This window comes from Lycorma delicatula, chromosome 1 (genome assembly GCF_047948215.1).
Source record: "Lycorma delicatula isolate Av1 chromosome 1, ASM4794821v1, whole genome shotgun sequence".
NCBI lineage: Eukaryota > Metazoa > Arthropoda > Insecta > Hemiptera > Fulgoridae > Lycorma > Lycorma delicatula.
Window position 1 is genome coordinate 232,588,127 of NC_134455.1, and position 21,726 is coordinate 232,609,852.

A 21,726-nucleotide genomic window follows, 5' to 3' on the forward strand; every position below is an offset into this window, starting at 1 on the left:
GATAAGTTTAATTCCAATAAAACTGTGAGTGTTTGATGGCGTGTCACCTTCAATCATCTATTACGGAGCAGAAATATGGGGTTGTAAGAAACCAAAAATGCTAGGATTATTGCAGAGGTTTTTGATTAAACGGATTTTAATTTCCCGAGAAACAAACCTAAACCTGGTTTTCTTCTATTTTCGGATTTTTGCCTATATTTCTGCATTTTATTAGGATACATTTGAAATGTGCAAAGCAATGTTATTCTTTAGAGCAAAGTAAGTATAATATACTTTTATTAAATGTGCTTAAAGACGGAAATTATTTTCGTACACTGATTGCGGTTTAAGCAAGTTTTAGTAGACATCGATTTGTTTTGTATAATGAAGTAACGAACTTCAGAGATTACATATATATAAAGTTCAATTACGATAAATTGTTCATGAAGGCCAAGCAAGAATTTATTCATTTAAATAAATATTCACATGTTTCATCTTCCAGAAGATATTCAATGTATAATAAAGTTGAAATGGACGATGCGCATTTTATTTCTGTGTGTCCTATTCTACAGAATTAAGAAGGAAATATTTAACAAAAAGCGTAATAAATTGTACGAAGTGAAAGAATATTTAAATGGCAAGAGCTGGTTTATTAAGTAATGAAAGTAATTCTCTTAATACAGACTAGAGCTAGTTAATGAACCTAATTACTAGTAGAAGTTACAACAAAGTTTAACAATTATTTTTAATTGTAAAATTAGTGGAGGTTTATTAACCCCCACTTTCAGTAATTTTTTATCTTATTTTTTTAATCACCACCTCGTCCTTCAGTCCTTGGTCCAGAACTAGTGTTAAGTAGTTATAAATTTTCGTTTTCTAATTATTGTAAACTTATAAGTAAAGATATTATTTTATTAATTATTATTGTTATAATTATTATCTTACTTATTAACTTATAAACTATCATTATTACTTTATTAAACGTCTTTGACTCTAAATTCTTAAAGAAAATATGTAATATTGTTGATAGAAAGACTAGAAATTAAACATTCTCATTTACAATGGGAGAATTCGCACGGTGGAAAGATCTATGTGATTTTAATACAAATTTTCCCTGATAATAAAACATTGTAAAAAAACTCAAATTCTTGATCGGAAATTCTCGGAAAGGAAATTCTAGACGGAGATAAGAAATACGTAATACATCATTTCTATAAAAAATTCAAACTCTATACTTGAATTTTTTTTGTACCGTATTATCAGAGTGCTCTCAATTAATCCTTTCTGTTATTTTTCAGAACTCTGGGTCAAGAACTGTTGGAGGAGGTGGTAAAATAAAAAAAAAATAAAATATTATTGAAAGAACATTTTCTACCCATTATCATTTACAAAGTAACCACTATTTCATTGATTGTTAACCTTTGAAACCGATGATTTCAAATTCGATTCCAATTTCGTCAATTTTATTGTCTAATATACGGTTATTTTTTACGTATGATTTTCTTACTATGCGGGTAGACGATAGAAGATCAAAGGTATAGTTTACCTTACCTTGTTCCTCTTTAAGATCGTTGCTACAGCACTTCTGCTTATCAAACCCAGCAAGGAACTTTTTCATACCTCTTTGTGCTTTACTATGTTTCTATTTATTTTATTAATTTAACGTAAGAGGTAAAGTCAGCATACATGGTTCATTGACAATAAAGTATTGTCTTCAGAGTGATCAAAAATTTTGATTGGAAGGTACTGATTTCCTTCAATGCGCTTGGTTTTGAAACTAATCTTCAAAGATTATTTTATTCGCATACTCTAATGCATCCTGCTTTTTAAAGCTTCTTGACGTAAAGTATAATTTTCATTACAAATTTTTTTTCTTTTCATAATTGACATTATATTAATAACAAAAAATTGTAATTTCATATTTATTTATAATTACACAGGTATTATAAAATAGTAGATTCACATGAAATATTTTTTTTTTTCATTCTAAAGATATTTATTACGATCAAAAACAAAATACGATGTATTAGCTGTTATTATAAATTTATTTTATTTTATTTATTTTTAATATTTTTTAGTCGGTGTAAGGATTTCTTATTATGAAAACAAGTAATTATCAAGAAAATCAAAAAAACAATAAAGTAACAAAACTAAAATAATGAAAGAATATTTTAGAATAATGAGAAAAATAAGGGGAGTCAGATGTAGATAGAAGAGAAACCAACAACTTTGATGTTAGGAAGATTAGTTCTTTACAAGAAGTCTTTGTGTTAAAAGAGATATATGACACTTTGAATTCTAGTAAAAAGGCTATTTGAATAACTTATATGCACTTTTTTATATTCATGATGTCCATAAATAAAAATCTAGTAACGATTTTATGGCTTACTTGCTTACATTTATATGTACGAGGGCGATTCGAAAAGTAACTTCCGTTTAGTCATAAATAAAATCCTGCATAGAGAAAAATATTTTATTATATACAATTTAAAACTACAGCTTTCAACTATTTTTCATTATATTCGCCATATAAATTCAAGGATTTGACATAGCGTTTCACTAATATACAAATACCTTCATAAAATTCAGCGGTCTGGGTACCTAGCCAACCTTTCACGGTACTTTGAAGTTCGTCGTCGTCATCGAAGGGCTACGACGAAGTGTTAATTTAATAAAGTTATAAAAAAGGAAATTTTTGTATTAATTTTTAAGGAAATGAGTTTCGACATCTGAGAGTTCTATACAGTGAGATGACTACGATTTAATTTTTTTCGTTATTAATGCTGGCCTTAATATTTTTTAATTATTTTAAAAATCTGATTATTTTCCTAATTACGTGAAGTACATGTTTTTTTTTTGAAAATAGAAAGATTATTTTTTTTAGAATTTTAATCTGATTATGAAATACAATTACAAAAATTTTAATAAACTTATCTTTTCATTAACGTCTCGTTTTATAACTTATCTTTTTACATAACTTATATTTTGGGTTTTTTTATATTTCCTGGTCACAACCTCTTATTAAAATAAAAACCACATTAAAAAAACATACTTTGTTTAAAAATTAATATGTATAAAAAAATATAATTTTAGTCAGGACTGATCGGACTGGAAAGTCCTGATGACGGGTTTACTTGATGGCTGAATTTCAACTGCCGAACTTCATTACATGACGGCTGGGGTTGGACTACCTGGACAAAGCTCAGAGAAATGGAAGATTTGAGAAAATATTCAATATAAAAAATATAATATCTGAAATAAAAAATTACATCGTACAATTAGGAAAAGGGGGAAAATATATTTACTGATCTTTAACAAAAACTCCCTTTTTGGATCCTGCTGATGATGTATAAAGAAAAAAAGTAATAGCTAAGTATTAAATTTAATATATAACTTTGATTCGGGAAATCACACTATTATTTAAATTACTGACGCCTCTAGTAATAATCAAAACGTTCACATGAAAATAAAAACTATATTCTGTTGATCTTTTAATATTAAAAATTATATGGGAATAATTAATCGGATCAATAAATTTTTACCTAAACGTGTTACTTGAAAGCACATATACCAGTAGATATTTTGTTAAATCTTTAATTCCTTAGAAAAGACGTAAAATTTTATTTAATTGTAAATTACAAGAAAATGACAAATCTTTATTGCATTGATCGCCTAAGTAAAACTTCTATACCTTTATTTTTACTTTTTCCAGTTTTACAGCAGTGTTAGGGATTTAATAATTCCACTTTTCTTACGATATTGTGTTATAAAAGGACATTAAATGTTTTATCTCTATCGTAAAACACTTTTTCTATGCTTTCCCACCATCGGTTACAAAACCGTTTCGTAGAACGGTTTTTTTTTTGTTAATAAAATATTTTTTAGCTCTTACATGGTGTTGTTTTTTATAAATCATTTACCTCGAAGCACGGAAAATGTCGGGTAGATGTACCTTTATGTCTACTACATAAACTTCAGACGTGTTTGAGCTAGACACGATTACTATTTTACTGCTTTAGCTCTGCAAGAAGCAGCAATAGAGTTCAGAGGTTCCCTTTTTTCTATAAGCACTCATCCTATTTCTTACACTATCTAAAACAAATATACTAAAATATTGTCATAAGCTCCACTGTATAATCACAGGATCAAACATTTTCAAATCTTCCACAAAATGTAACCTTTACATATTTACTACCTGTATAACTATCTTTGTTTGGGCCAAACTTTAGTGAAAGGCACTTGTTTTGTCATATATTTTTTCCATTGATCCTTAACCGAATCTAAACAAGGAAAACACTTTTTATTCATCTCTTTTTTATATACCTGTAATATCTTCACGAGTAAAAACAGAAAATCATCAAGGACTGATGTTAGTCGATAAGGGCTTATGTTAGTTAAATCGGTAATTAGTTGGAGTTTTCGACCAGCTCCAACTTTATAACTTTCTTCACTACCAGGATCAATTATTACATAATATACGGTAATAATACATAATAATATATGTCCTTATGAATGAATCAGAGTAATTTAACCTAGACATTTAAGTATTTACACATTATAATAATCGGAATAACAGAAATACATTTATCAGAAAACACATACATTTAACATTTCTGTTAAATTACCTAACATTTAACAGAAAAGACCTATCCAAAAGGAGAAAAATCAGGCTCCATATTTGTAAACAAAATGTTTTTGTTTTACTTTCAAGTGAAACAAAGGTTTACAAGAAGATAGTCGGTAGTCATAGATGGAACCGGTCTTGGGTGATTTAACTACTTTTACAGCAGGATTCAGACGAAAAACAAGGTGAATTTCCAATTAGTATACCGTTTTCAAAGAAAATGATAGAATACATCCAATTATAAATTTATGAACAAGGTGACTAGTCTCTAATGCCTCTAACAACTCTGACAGTTGTTTACCATATTGCTACAATAATCTTAGTGTAGCATTCTTCGATGCTAAATTGGAAAGACTATCAGCGGAAAAATTCTAAAGAAAAATAGTCTCCACTTGATAGCTTTTATAGATTATATCTCGAGGTTATATCTCGTTATAAGGTTGTTTTAGTTGCAAAAGTATTTCTTATTTTTCCTAAAAATATTTATTAAAAACATACAAAGTTAAATATTTAAAAGGAAACTACTGGGAAAATGGTTGATACATAAGACGAGAATTAGAAGAAAATAAGCTCCTGAATAATGTTACAACACAAGTGACCTTTACAGCCAAACTATTGAGATTGAGGAACTGAAATAGAAATTTACAAATGATTATGCTATTGTAGTACAACATTATCAGATTCATTTTAAGTACCAGCAATGGAACTTTTGTAATTTTTTTAAAATATCAATGAAATCTGTCCGAAAAAATTTCTTCCAAGTAGTACAGCTCATTTTTACAAACTTAGTTGATATTTATATTTAATTAATACTTTATTAGATTAAAACTAAATTTTAAGGAATAGATCTGGTTTCAGATAATAGGAAAAAATCAGAAAAGTTCTAGAAAACTTTTTTTCCATTTTAGGCTACAAAAAATTGTTTAAATAACTGAAAGTACAGTTTTTTAAAGATTTTTTCAAAATTAAGGAAATTTTCAAAATTATATTTGGTAAATTTTGAATTTACTGTAAAAATTAGAAACTAATAATACTCAAAAAGTAATTAATGCAGCTTTTAAAATTTATTTCCAATTTTATTGAAAAAATTTAATTTTTTTAACTTTCATTTGTATTATGCAATAAAGGCTACTGTATCTATCATTAACTTAGACAAAAAGCTACAACTGTTTAACTAATTTCCTTTTATTAAAAACAAAAAATCTGATGTGGACACCACAAGACTTCCTTGTACACCTATTAAATTACATATACACATCTTTTTAAATGATAAGTAAATAAAATTTTATTCCATTAATAACTTCTGATATTTTTTCATATATATATTTTTTTATTGTTATTGAATTATTATTTATCGTAATTTTTTTACAATCAGAAGTTAATAATTATTAATAAAACAATATATTTAAATTAAAATAAAGTTAAAAAAAGCAGATGAATTCTGATTCGAGCCGATGTGCCTTCCCCTTGCAAGATTCAAATATTTCATTAATTAAAATTTTATTTGGCTGTGACTCTGGAACCAATGAAAATAAGTACCATTTATGTTAGATCGTTGAAAAGGTCTTAATGAGTGCTTATTACTACAGTTAATAAAAAGTACAAAATTCAGATTTTTTTTGGATTTTGGGCTTTTTGGACACTTTTAGTCCAGTCGGTTGCAATCAAAAGGGAAGGTGAACAACTAGATGTTACAACAGTCCTAAATCCAAAATTTCAACATTCTACGGCTAATCATTTTTTAGTAATGCGGGATATATACGTACGTACGTATAGACGTCACGCCGAAACTAGAAATAATTTGGCCTAATTTGGTGCTAAATGGTTATCCTGATTTAAAAATATTAAACAAAATAAAAACGAAAAACAATTATTTTGGGTAAGAAGTACTACTTTGTTGGATAGAGACCAAAATTTAATATAAGTTATACCTCATGTAAACAAATATTTCTTTCAAGTTGTATAAGTTTAAAGTAATTCGTTTTGGAAATAAATACTAAACCTCTAAAACAATTAAGCTAATTTATACATCCCCACTCTTAAGTTTAATTGACTTAAAATTTCAAAATTGTAAAAAACTCATACAGTACTATTATTGAACCGTACTTCAAATTCCTACGATACCCCCACAAAGCGATGAAATATTAAAATGGTGATTTATACCGCATGCGATTTAAATTCAAAATTTAATGGATTCATAGATACCCCATAGAAAATATTTGACCCAAACTTCAAATTATAATGTTCAGGTAGTCAGGAATATTTATCAAAATACAGGACAAAATTCATATGCATTTTTTATATACGTAAGTATTCACACATTCTTCCAGAGTTTTCGATGGACTTTTTGTGTTTTTCGGTTAGAGGGGGAATCATAAAATATCAAGGTAGTCACGAAAATCTCCCATACCCAAAATGTTGACCGATCACCATATTTTCCCTTGTAGCTATTGCCAGGAAGTAAATTTATTATTCCACTGATTTACGTAGATTATAGTCATGCTAGTATTATTATAAGAGAACTTAATTTTCTTTTCCTGTTTAGCCTCCGGTAACTACCGTTTAGATAATTCTTCAGAGGATGAATGAGGATGATATGTATGAGGTATGAGTGTAAATGAAGTGTAGTCTTGTACATTCTCAGTTCGACCATTCCTGAGATGTGTGGTTAATTGAAACCCAACCACCAAAGAACACCGGTATCCACGATCTAGTATTCAAACCTGTGAGAACTTAATTTATACTGTTATACGTAATACTATAACTATAAATAAAATTAAACATATAAAAATAAAATTAAAAAGTAAACTTTGAAGTATTTAAAAAAATAAGATATTAATTAGAAAATATTTTACAATTTCTTAATTTTCGCATTTTCAAATTGATTACAAAAATATGTATTTTTGATTCAGGAATGGCAAGATCATAAGTTCCGTTGGGATCCAGCCGAGTACGGTGGAGTCACAGAACTTTATGTACCATCAGAACATATTTGGCTACCTGACATAGTTTTATACAATAAGTAAGTATTTCTTCTTCTGTCGAATTTTAATATACCGATAAAGATAATTTTTTCGCTATGAATTAAAATATATGTTCAGCTTAATTAGCAAATTATTAGATAAATTTTAATAGGTATCAATCTTCCCCTCTGAACCACCACCAGAAACGGTGGGTGAGTTCATTGAACGAAGACAGACAGGAAATGAAAGATGAGTTGTGCGAATACATACAATTGCTTGATAAGGTGGAAACACAAATTAAGAGACTTTCTAAGCTGGTACTCGCAAATGCAAACACCAAAGTGGAAATTAATGAGTGCTCTTCCAACCTTACCGAGTTCATCAAGAGGAAGGAGACGTTGAAAAAGACTGATTACACTTGTGATGTAAAATAAAGTAAGAACAAAGTAAATCAAACAAAAGAGATAGCGACACAGACGGAAGATCTCAAGCAAGCAGACGTATTTGAGACTCTTCGAAAAGGAAGTGTGGATGATTTAAAAGGAGTTAATGGGAGAAACTGGCCTACACAGCTGTTCACTAGTACTAAGATCGTACACCGATCGTGGACCTCCCAAGGAAGTTGAGAATGGAGGACATATATTCATAGTGGATGTTCAAGGTAAAGGTAAAGATAAGATGGCCGAGAATGTAAAAAAGGTGGCACCGAGAACGAGACATCTGTTGAATGAACGCACACTCACCCCTGGTACGGTGGTACGGTACATCCCCGTACCACCGTACTAGGATAGAAAATCCTAAAATCATGGAAGCCGAACAAAACAGAGCAACGAGGGTGGTATTGAGAAAAGAGGATACCACATATGCTGACCTCCTACGTCAGGTAAAAACAACGGTGGGCACCGAAATGGCAGAGAACATCCTCTCTGTCAGACAGGGCAGAGGGGACGCAGTGAAAGTGCATCTGCGTGATGGGGAGAAAAACGCACCCAGCGGTATTAATTGGCAGCACTGCTGTCATCCCTTAGTATGTAATCCGTCAACACCCTCACCCCCCTCCGGACGTTTGTGGGAAGAGGGACCGAATAACTTCTCGATATTACCGTGGTATCAGAAGGTCTGGTTCAAAAGTTAGCAGAATGAAACGTCAATGAAGAAGAATTTTGCAGCAACCGTAGGGCGATCACCTATGGGGTCGAGGATGAGATACCACGGCAGAAAGACCGGACTTGGCACTGGAGACCCACGGAAACACAAATGGTCAAGGAGACTATGGAAGATATATGAGACGCCTGGCCTCCAAATCCAGCAGTTCTAATGACAAGCCTAACAGAGAAGTGCAGAATCGCTGCGCAAAGAACCAGAAAACGCAACAGGACAGTGTACTGGTGGTCGACTGGTCTCGCAATTCAGACAAAAGACGCCCAAGTTAAGCGAAGAATAGTAACCAGGATGAGGAGAAGAAATAATATTCAACCAGGTATACTGGAGGCGATGCAGAAAGATTACAGGGAAGCAAAAAGGAAACTACGTGACTCGATACGGTCGGCCAAAAATGCAGTATGGCAGAGACTGGTAGAGAAACTTGATGCGGACCCTTGGGGGAAGGCATATCAAATCCTAACGAAGAAATTAGGAAGGCACCTACCTAATAAGAGGAGAAACCATTAGTGCGATTCTGTCACTGTTTGTACTGGACGAGGAGGACAGAGAAGAAACTGAAAACGGTCATTCGGGACGCTTCCCGCTGGATTAAATGCAATGGGCGGTACCCCTCATGAACATAAAGAAGAGTCCGGGACCGGACGATGTGCCTGCGTCAGTGATCAAGTGTCTCGCCGAAAGACACCCGTGGACTCTACTGGACGTCCTAAACGACTTGGAGAGGAGCTATTTCCCCCACTGCTGGAAAGAAGCGAGGCTCGTACTCCTCCCTAAGCCGGAACTCCCGCCTGGGGTAAAGAAAAAGTACAAACCCATCTGTCTCATAAACATAATGGCAAAAAATTCATGAGCAGATTGTAGGGTAAAAGCTGAAAAAATAACTGGTAGCAGCGGGGAACTCGTCAATTTGTATTTACTAAAGGACGCTCAAATATTGACGCGATTAAGTATGTCACGGAGTAGGCAAAAGATAGGGCGGCAGGCACATGGCGAAAGAGAAAGATCCCGTTGGTGGTGATGTTGCACATTCAGAACGCCTTCAACAGTGTCCCTTGGAAAGTAATACTGGAGGAACTACGCAGCAGGGGCATTAGTGCATCAATACTGCATATCATCAATAATTACCTCAAAGACAGGGTGGTCAGCACGGACACTGAGGAAGGCGTTGAAAGGTTCAACATTTACAGTCGAGTGCCACAGGGCTCGGTTTTAGGACCTCTGCTCTGGAACGTGGCGTACGACGGCCTCCTGATCTTGGAACTACCTGGAGACGCACAGGTGGTCGTGTACGCTAATGACCCAGCCCTGCTGGTATCCAAACCCATAGAAGATTAGGTGGAAGAGACTGCCAACGAAGCGGTGAGAAGAGTTAAAGAATGGTTCAGAGAAAGGGGGATGAAACTGGCTCCCCAGAAGACTATGGTTGTAGCTTTGACCGGACGAAGGAGACTGAGGAGAATGAAGATCGAGGTGGATGGCGACACAATCCAGGACGGCAGAAGTGCCAACTACCTGGGTGGGTGGTTGGATAAATCCAGGAAATTCTCATCCCATCTCAAGGAGGTCGTGGTGCGAGCGGAAAAGGTGCTGGCAGACTTAGGAAAGATCATGGCAGCCCGAAAAGGCCCTAGAGCAAAGAAACGTAGAGTTATACTCTCAATAGCGACCTCAGTAATGTTATATGCAGTCCCAGTTTGATACGAGGCGCAGGAAGTGAAGAGAAATATGGAAAGACTGGTTTCACTCCAATGTCCCGCAAACATGAAGATAATATCGACGTACCGAACAATATCGGGGTCGCTGCAGAAGTAATAGCTGGAGTACGGCCTATTCACCTACGCGATATTGAACTAAAAAGAATCCACGAAGGAACACCTAGAGCAGAAGCGAAGAGACTAATGTTAGAAGAATGGCAGATCGAATGGAAGGCGTCGAACAAAGGGGGATGGACGAAGACGCTGATCCCTCGCCTACAACCATGGCTGCGGAGGGGCTTTGGAGAGACAGATCACTATCTGACACAGCTTCTTTCGGGTCATGGTGAGTTTGGAGCCTACCTGTTCAGGTTTGGAAGAAGAACGACACCAGAATGCATTTACTGTGAAGAGGAAGATACATCTGAGCATTATTTTTCTACTGGCAAAGATGGGAAGGGGTCAAATAATTACTGGATCTAAGTAGACTGACACCCGAGAATCTTGTGGAACACATGCTCAGGAGGAGGAAACAATGGGGAAAGGTGGCGACCTTGGCGTCACGGATTCTAACGACTAAAGGAAGAGAGGCGGAGATGTGGAGTGAATAGTGGTAGAAGGATTTCTCGAAAAGACCATCAGAGGAAACGAGTTTGCTAGCTCTTAGATTTAATAGTAGCTCTTGCAATATTGTAAACAGTTTTGATTTTTCGCTAATAATAATGTTGTTCTTTTGCCGACAGTAGCTGCAAATACAATTGTCTTTGGTTTTGATTTTTTTGGTTTTGATTCTGTGTATACATTTTTCCTGTGTTAAAATGTTTTAGTATAAACTCCATATCCGTGAATAACATAATAATATCACTATGTTAACCTTCGATTCTTCTGTTGGTTTGTCATATAAAAAAGAGAGGTATCGGCTCAAAAAATAATGGAGCCAAGGGGATAAATCGTGAACCCGTTTTGGGCCAGGGAGGCAGCCATTTTGCCGAGGACGTTCCGGCTCAGCTACACGCAAATGGCTGGGTCAGAATGCTTCTGATAAAACATTTTGAACCCTCAAGGTGTGCAAGGAGGGCGGCGCGCTGGACGGAGGGGTATGCGTGGGGTGCATACCCGGACACTGAGTAGATGAGGAAGGGGAAGGGTAACTCTTCAGGAAAGGGACATCATGGCATCCAGATCTGGAAGTCGGGATGTTCTGGTGAACCGGAAGGGACTCCGATGGGAGGCCAGGACATATACTGGAGATAGGAAGGGCTAGCCAACACCACGTCACTTGCGACCAACCGAGGCAACTTCTTTTAGGCGGTTACCGATTGCTCTTGAGTGGTTAAAAAAAGGTACGTAAAAAAAAATCAATCTTGCGTACATTATAAACATATATCCCAAATGAGCCTAATGTATCGGAAATTTTTCTAGGAGGTAAACAAATAATAATCCTAATATTATTCTAATGTTTACCCATAATCCTAACGCTTTCTTTTAGCGGCTTCCTTATTCTGTGGGGAAAATTTAGGAGTAATTTATTTAAAAAGAAATGATCCCTAACATAAAAAAATAATTTAAAAGGGAATTGTTTAAAAATTTTCAAAAAAACGCAGTGTAACTTTTTATAAACGAAATGAAAAACATTGTTTCTCATTATGGCTCTTGAAGACCGTGATGAAGCAAAATTCAAAAACGTTTTTCTAAATAAAAATTAAAAGCGTTAGATCCAAAAATCGAAAAAAAAATTTACAATTTTTTAGAGGTAAGGAATAAATTTTAAGGAAAACTTTTCTAAAAATATTATAAATATATACTGTAAATAGATAATATATATTATAAATATATTGTACAGTAGGTTAAGCTTAACAAATTTTCTTTAGTAAAGTTTACTTTAAATCAAACACCCCCTCAATAAAAGCTAAAATATGAAAAATAAAATTTTCAAAAAAATGTTTTTACATTTTAAATCTGGGGTTTATAATTCTAAAGAATTTTCTTTAAATTTCAAAAAGAAAAGAACATTTCTTGATAGCTCTTTATATGAAGTATAATCTGTAAATACAGTTTGATAAAATGTTTACACCAAAGCAAGATAGAGCAAAAGAACAAAAAACATATATTTCAATTTTAAGTAGTGTGGGATGATATTTTGATTTTTTTTTTTTTTTTTTGTTATTTATATATCCATTGCAAATAACAACAATTTACTTTAATAAAGTTTTCTTTCAAATGTCTCTGAAGAAAACTGAAATTGGCGTTTCACGATATTCCCCACTTGCTTAACGAATTTTGAAAAACTAATATCATCAACACATACAGAAATATTTTAGCCAAATTTAAAGAAAACTGATAAGGCCAATCCTGAGATATAAGACCAAAATCAGTGCAACCCTTTTATGTACATATGTACACATACACAAACAAACATATGTCAAGTTTTTTAGTCTAGATGAATTAGTTAGACCTTAAAACATAAAGATTTGTAAAAAAACACAATTAACCACTTTTGACATGATCATGTCAAATACTTTGCTCCCTAAAATAAAACTACTCTAGCTATATTAGCCGGGAAAGTAAAAAAGTGATAAAAATTACTATTTCAGTAAGGAGAAGTATGGTGATTAACATTATTCTTTATTGTACAAAATAAAAAATAATACCAAAGGTACATAAAAATATATAATCTGCCAAAATTTTTGTTTATGATCGTATGATTTTTAAGAACTAACTTTCATTTCAAGAAATACACTACTATACAGTTAATTAGCATCCCATTGAGTTGGACAACTAACCTAATTTTGTGTTAATTGTTAGTTAGACATCTAATTTAACTTCTGTGTTTTTTGGTTAGAGGAAAAGTCATGAAATATTTGGGGAGTCATGAAAAACATCCTACCCAAAAGGTTGATCAATTACCATACTTTCCCTGATAGCTATGCCAGGATAGTAAAATTATTATTCCACGATTTACATAGAAAATACTGTAGTTATTCGAGTATCTCCCGCCACCGAATAAGCCTCCCGCACCTCGATTTTCCGGACCGAAAATCTAAAAAAATCGAGTATATTCCGGTATTTTAAAGTCCAACAGATATGATAAAAAAAATACGTTCATTTAAATTACAATATTAATATTACATTAATAATTAATTACCGGAAGTATTAGTTTAGTTCAGAATCAGTAGGCCAGTAAAACGAAAAGAAAGTATCATGTTGAAAAGGATCATTTAAATACACTTTTTAATATGGGATTTTATTTTTAATTAATCACTGTCACTGTCAACGTCTGTAGAAGAGTTACCGGTAGCCTCAACGTCGCTCTGCCAAAGGTGATCGTCTTCACTACCATCAAGTTCATTAGATATTCCGCATTTTTTAAAACCTTTCCTTACTAATTCCTTGGAAATACCTTCCCAAGCATCTTTTATCCAAACACAAATCTGGTTAAAATCTGGGCGTTTGATTCTTCCTGTAGGCGTGAGAAAGAAATTTTCATCAGCCATCCATTTACTGTAAAGTTGTTTTAATGCAGATTTGAACGGTTTATTAATTTGAACGGTCTAGTGGTTGCAATAGAGATGTCAATCCGCCTGGAATTAGTACTTGGTCTGTTATACCCTTCTTTAAAATGTCTTTCACTTTATTAGTCGTATGCCTCCGATAACTATCCATTACTAGCACACCGGTATTTTTTTTATTAAGTAAATCTCCTGATTGCTTTTGCCATACACACCTGATCCAATCTAAAATTAAGGTTTTGTCCATCCAACCTGATTCCTGTGCTCTGATAACTCCATTTACCTGTACGGTAGGAGGAGTTTTTCTTTTAAAAATAATGTACGGAGGTAATTTAGAACCATCAGAAGTAATGCAAAGCATAACACTAACACCTTTGTTTTCATTACCACCAGTGCGAATCGTAACACTTTTTTCACCTTTTTTGTTTACGGTTTTGTCAAATGGCATTTCAAAATATACGGGGGTTTAATCAGCGTTTCCTGTTTGAGAAGACAAATAGTCTTTATCTTTTCTAAGATTTATTATGTATTTGTGAAAACTTAAATTTTTTGTTCATAAGCGTCTGAAAGTTGAGAAATATTCGTCTTTCCTCTTATTGACAAATCATTTCGTGCAAAAAATGTGTTATCCATCCACGGCTTGCTTTAAAATCGACTTTATTCAATGATTTAGCGATTTCACGAGCATATGATTGACACATTTCTGTCGTGACAGCATAACCGCATTTCCTTTTTTCTGTAACAAAGTTGTTCAATTTTTTTTTGTGTGTGTATTTTGGTTTTAAGCCACGAAAAGCCTTTTATTACCAGTTCCTTTCACCAGAAGTTGTTTCTACTTACGCCAGTCTCGAATGCAGCTTTCATCTACGTCAAATTTTCTTCCTGCCTCTCGATTTCCAATTTTTTCAGCCTCTTCTATAACGCGCAGTTTTTCATTTACTGTAAAAGATCGTAGACGCTGTCCTTTTGTACTCATTTTAATGCCGTAATTAAAATAAATCACCGTATTAAACTTTACAAGATAAACTAAACAGATAAAATGCACATAACCGTCCACATATACAAACAGTACAATGACTATGGCGAATAGACAAGACGACTATGGGTAACTGATACTGTCTGTAACTGTAGTGTCATTAGAAGCGGATTCAGCCTAACAGAATGAATCAGTTTTATAAAAATACCGTAACTTCGTTCCTATCGATAATATGAACAGGATGTTAATAATTAAGGATGTATTCTGTGTAAGAGGCATCCGGTATTGATAAACGAAAGCCTAATGTAACTATATTTATGTGATTGAATTTAGGTACTTCTAAGAAAACGTTTACTTTACATAGATTATCCAGGCTAAAGGCTATGTTTCAAGTAAACCCCGCACCCTTATTTTCTCTCTCTAATTCCAAGAAAAAAATTGCGGGGGGTACTCGAATAAATACGGTATTCATGCAAGTATTATTTTATTCAGCGTCACTTAATTTTTACTGTTATGCATAATAAAAAATTTATACGTAATTTATGTATGTACTAATTTTAGCTATATTATACATAATTTATACTGCTATACAAAAGTCCAACTAACAATTAACCACTGACAATTTATTCTTTGTATCCCTACTATTCATATGAACTTTCCACCAAAATATTGCCAGTTAGTAATTACAAAGCCTATCTCAAAGCTATAGATTTCATTCACACTACGTACCCTCTAGGATACTGCCACTACAGTTTGCTTTACTTTGTGTGTAAGTATCACCAAAAATGTATGGAATTTTATTAACATGAAATGGAAGTAAATTTTATCTAATAACTTAAGTAAATCTTACTTAGTAATTTAAGTAAAACTTACTTATTTTTACCTATTTCTACAAAGTACAGGCTAATAAAGTAATACAGATATCCCGATGATGCCAGTAAAAAGCTGTTAACTACTGATTGTACATCTATTTTTTTTAATTATCAACAAGCTTTCAAAATTTCTTTTAAGGATAAATCATACAAATATAAGTTCCAGTATCTTCCCCCTCTAATACAAAAGTCAACTAAATTATATTGTATGAAGTTCACTTCATACATACAATTCATTAAAATTATTCAAAATTATTAATTAATTAATGAATAATTTTCAAATAAAAATAAAAATACCATAAAAATTTATGGTATGCTATTTATGAAGATCAATGTATCAAACATTTAAAAATTATTGTGGATATAAGTTCTTGTCTTTAATAATTATTGTCATTGCTTAAAATTATATTATTCTGACCTTTACTCACAATAACAATAGAAAATATTAGTTTATCTGGGGATTGTGAAACCAATGCCCATAATTTTAGTTACTGATGGTACGTTTTTCTCCTTGCAGTAACAAAATTATTATTAGTCTATATTGCATTGTAGAAACCAATCACATAAACATTCATGGTTGTTATATCCCTCGACTGCATTTCTTTCAGATCAAAAAGGGAAAGCTTCTTACTATTTATTGCACTAAGTACGCTGGCCTGAGAGATGTTACCTTCGCCGTCTCCAGCAACCTTCCACATAGCCGATAGTATAATCGTCTCCGTGGTATCCTCCTCAAGGTCTTTGATGTTAACATGCACGAGTTTATTCCTCGTCCTTTAGCAACCGTCGACACCCTCTAATTTGGCCTTAACTCGTTGTACTGCCTCTACCTGCTTACACGGTCCTTTAAACCGTATATGTACCGCTTCTCCCAGTTCCTAAGGGAGAGAGTATCCCCCAGATCTTCCATCTTGACCTTCCAAGGTGTTCCGCGTAACAGAACCCTCCAGATTTGAGAACAATACTGCCCAATCCCTCAACCACTCGCCGCTGACCACTCGTACCAGTCCGCGTCTGCAACCTATCCTCCTCGAAATGAATAGAACTCATACTACCCGCCCTCCTATTATTGTATTTAAGTAATTTTCTTAAGGACTATCCTATGCGATTCGCCGTAGCTCAATATATGGCTGAAACTTGCTGCCCATAAATCTTTATTAACGCTTGATTCAACGCGCTCCAAAAGCCTTACATAATCCATCTGTACAGATTGCGAGGCCGCATCAGTACAGCACTACACTAAGAACCCGAACCTCTCAGCTCCTCCGTACGCCACATCATCAGCTCCGTAAGCAAGGAGGGCAATCCTTTATTTCTAGTTTGGTGGTAACGTTCGCTGCTACGAGCTTCGTTAACGTCTTAATATGTATTCCAACCTCGCCCGTTGACTTTCAAACAAGACTCCCCCTGAAGCGGAACATACCTCCTCACCTCATCACTCGGTTCCCTCTACAGTTTCTCACCCTTGCCTCCCAGTTTATCCCTGGTATCGACGGACGGCGCGTCAGCCATCATCTGGGTTCCATTCCCAGCCGAAGGAAAAACTCTTCATTGTAGCCCAGAAGGCCACGAAGCTCCCTTTAAAAAGGTCTCCCGCAGACCCCTCCAAGAAACGAGTCCAGGCTCTCTGCCCTGCTCTTTTTTTCACCTCATGCAGGCGGGGAAGCCCGCAGCCGCCGATTAGGCATCACCTTGGCTGGCGATCGCTTCTCACCCCTATCACAACCGTCAGCGGTATCAATACAGAGGCCAAAATAGGCCCTATCGCCACAGAAGCACCACCCCCACATTCGTCAACACCATCTAAACAATCATTATCGGACGCGGAAGAAGAAGCCGACGAACGATCACACCGTATCATACGTGTTACGTATTTGTCCTCAAGTATCCTATACCGCCGTCTCTAGCGCTCCAATAATCTTTTCGACTCCTCAGCCAGATTCACAGGGGAGCCTAGACTCTCTTCGGAAGAGGCCTCTCTGTTTCCCGTCCGCCTGCTGGCAGGAGGTAGAAATGCCTCACCTACCGGGATCGGACATGGTAGCAAACTCACAAAAAAAATTCGAAGTCAATGTAAGCAAACAAAGTCAGATGATTATATGTAAACAAATACAGCTAGCCAAAATCAGTTTATTTATACTTATAATTACTACCACCGTAGTAAAGACTTAAAAACAGATAATCCTCACTCAAGGTACACTGCAAAGGTCCGATATCAGTGCAAAAATCATGATAAAACTAAAAACATAAAATTTACCTACGGTTACTAGGTAACCCTAACAACCACCCAGCAACGAATTCTAAGATTACAAAGACAATAAACCCAAGTAATATTACCGTAAATTTTAATAGTGTAAAATTTTCGTAGAATTTTATAAAAATTTTATAATTTATTTTTGATAGTTTATAAATTATTTATTTTATTTTTATTTTTTATAAAGCTTATAAAATTTTTGTTAAACTTTTATGCAAATTTTTATTCAAATAAGTATTCTGTTGTTTTGGTATTTATTGATTTTATTCAATATTATTTGTTATTGATGTACAATATTATTTTGTTGCTTTAAGATTACAACTTAACACAAACACATGATTTATATAAGCCAATTTTGTTTTTAGTGTTAAACATACACTTGTAATATTTTAAAGATACGTACTATATACACTTGCTGATAGTATCATTGATTTATGTCTAGATTATCAATATCGTATATGACTTAATGATTTTATTAAAAATAGTTAATTTATAAATAAAATCTCTTTATCAAAAAACTTATTTTAGTGTCGTAATTAAAAACATATGTGATGCTTTTGCAAATTTTAATTTCTTTCATTAAATTGTGCAATATTAAAACTTTTGCCAAAAATAGGTGCCTTAATCAGTTGTTCCATTTCCAATCAAACAAGTTATATTAGTGGTTATTCATACATTTTCGTATGAATTAAAAAATAATAATTCTTCCCTATCATTTTTGTGGTTTCTCTAATAAAATGAAGAATGATTAATCAAAATCATAATCCGACTCTTTAGCATTTTCTAAGTAAAAATGATTTCTATAATTTTGCTTTTTTTATCGTAATTTTTTAAGAGTAGCAAACATATTTTGTGAAAAGAACATCAGAAAGATTGTATATCTATGATTCTAAGAACTTTTTTTAACGCACTTGTCGTATTTTTCAAAAGTAGAAAAATAAACAGAGAACTTTACATGTGGCTTGAGGCACTTTTTCATGTGAAAGTCAATTTATAAAAAATTTCCCCCAGCAGCACACAATTTTGTACTTTTAAACCAGTTAAGAATCACCATGGTCGCACTAAGAAACGTTTATGGAATTTTTTAAGGAGATAAAACTCAGAAAAGAATTCATACGATGAAACTTATTTCTATTAGTGTATATCTATCAAACATTATACCAATCCCCCTAATAAGATTATCTAACTTGAGAAAAGCCTTCTCCTTATGTTTCTAAAATATTCTGAAATTGTATCCAAATTAATGAGAAAACTCATCAATTACTCCCTACCAAAAATATGTTTACAACGTTTACACATGAAAAATTTTCAATCACATATCTTTGTAAACTTTCTTAGTACGGAAACCATGGTGATACGAATTTGTGAAAGAATTCAAGCCAAACCGATCTTGTTTTGTTTAATGTAAATACTCGTATTTAGAAAACGTATATCCTTTAGGACATTTTGAATCTCTGAATTACATTTCTCTTTTCAACTTCAAAACCTTTTGAATTGTCTTTTTTACTTTCCATTAAACTTTTTTCCTCAGATAGAATAGTATACTTTGACAAAAGAAATAAACACTTGAGATATCAAGGGTTTCTTCTGATCCCTCCTCTAAGGATTTCAGCTTCAAACTTTTCTGACAAAACTAAGTTCTTAGCGAAATCTCACGTTTCAATTACAAATGAATTTAAACTAGATTTAAAGCAAACAATTTAAATAATTTTTATAAATCTGTTTAAAATAGAACAATATAATGATCAGAAATTGTATTTAGGTATCAATAATTGATAAAAGTATTTTTGTTAATAATATTAATAATAGTCAGTAGAATAAGTAAAATATATATATATACATATACATATGTATGTAAAGTTAATGGCTTAGATTGGATATTTTCAATTGATAACTTTACTGGAGCTCTACAAGTATAAATTGCACAGTATTTTCGTTATGTAACAATGATAACAAATATTATAAGTGTTTAAAAAAAAATAGACTATATGTAAAATTTGCAAGGAAACACAATCTAATTTATTTCTCCTTGATAAACTAAACATTAGACATTCTACGAGGTCTGTTCAGAAAATAACCGAAATTAATTTTTTTATTATTAATTTTACAGATTATTCGTCCTTGTCTCTTCAATGTACTTCCATCCCACACTTTCCGCAGCGGAATTTCCAATTCGCGAAGCAGTCCTAAATAGCTTCATTTGAAATGGCCATTAAGGTCCGTGACGAATTTGCTTTAATATCATCAATAGTCTCAAAACAGCGTCCTTTCATCATTGATTTTTATCTCGGAAATAAGAAAAAGTCACAAGGAGCCAGGTCTAGGAGCAGGGAAGCTGTGGGAAGGCTGTCATCTGATTTTTGGCACAAAACTGACGAATTGACAAAGTTGAGTGGTACATGTCTGGTGAAGGAACCATGAGTTGTCTCGCCAAACTCTGGTCTCTTTTTGGGGATTTTTTCACGTAGCCGTTGTAAAACGCCTTGATAGTCTGCACGGTTCACTGTTTCACCTGAAGACAAAAATTCAAAATACACAATTCCACTTAAATTGAAAAAAACTGGATCGAGACTAACGTTCTTTCTTGGGGCTGGAGATCCTTTGCCAGTCCCTATGATGATTGAACTTTTATCTCAATGTTGTAGCGGTAAACCATCTTTTCCTTCCCGTTATGACCCTTATGAATGATTCTTCATCATTGGCTTGTTCAAGAAGTTGCCGACAAACTTCCACTCGATTTTCATTCTGCCGATCGGTCATCAAACGAGGAACAAACTTTGCTGCAACTCGATGCATGATCAATTTTTAAAAATATCATGGCATGATCCAATTGAGATGTTAACCTCTTCTGCAAGTTCTCTGACAATCATAGTCAGGTTCATAGTCAATCGTCGATTTGCACGCACCAGATGGTTGATTTTCTGAAACGGGTGTCATCAGTTGAAGTCGAAGGCCTTCCTGGTCGAGGATCATCTTTAATTGACTTACAACCACTTTTAAATCGTGTAAAACCATTCGCAAAATTTCGTACGACCCACAGCATCATCTCCGTAAGCTTGTTTCAAAAGTTTAAACGTTCCTCTGAAAGTTTTCCCCAGTTTCACACAAAATTTTAAGTTGTATCGTTGCTCCCAAAAATCGCTACCAACACTTAAACACGCTGTACTCAAATAACACGAAAATTAAACGAGATATCAGCAATCCAAGAAAGTGTGGTTACAGAGGAGGTTATGCGGATCAGAATGCTGCCAACCGTACGTCACTAAATATCTCCGTTGGCGCGTAATTAAAAATGTTTGGTTATTTTTTGAACAGACCTCGTATTTAGAATATTCTAAGTATGCTCGATACAGTCCATCAGTCATTCATCAGTCGTGCTACAGGTGCGTTTCATTCAAGTCCTGTGGTAAGTGTACTGGTGAAAAATGGTGAGCCAACCCTTTGGAATAGACAAAACCAAGTGACCTGCTCTTATATAGCTCACATTAAAGGCCAGCAAAATCATCCAACCTTTGATAAGGTGTTCTCAAACCCACATCTTAATCAATATCAGGAAGAGTCGAGATCTACTATCTTGCTAGGCATCAGAGCTCAGCACCTTTTCTTAGCTCCAAATATAGAATCCAGTTCTTATTGTTCAACATTATTACTCTCTGTTGGTGGTCTTCTCTCATAAATTACTGCTTTAGTC

The 21,726-nt window shown here is 33.7% G+C and overlaps 1 protein-coding gene across 1 annotated transcript in view; it reads left to right on the plus strand.

Moving 5' to 3' along the window:
- nAChRalpha2 (nicotinic acetylcholine receptor alpha2) overlaps window positions 1–21,726 on the plus strand; it is a 299,616-nt gene that overhangs the window by 185,405 nt on the left and 92,485 nt on the right. Inside the window, exon 3 of the mRNA XM_075374216.1 lies at window positions 7,516–7,625. Coding sequence (XP_075230331.1) covers window positions 7,516–7,625 — 110 coding nt within the window. The remainder of the gene's footprint in view (window positions 1–7,515; window positions 7,626–21,726) is intronic.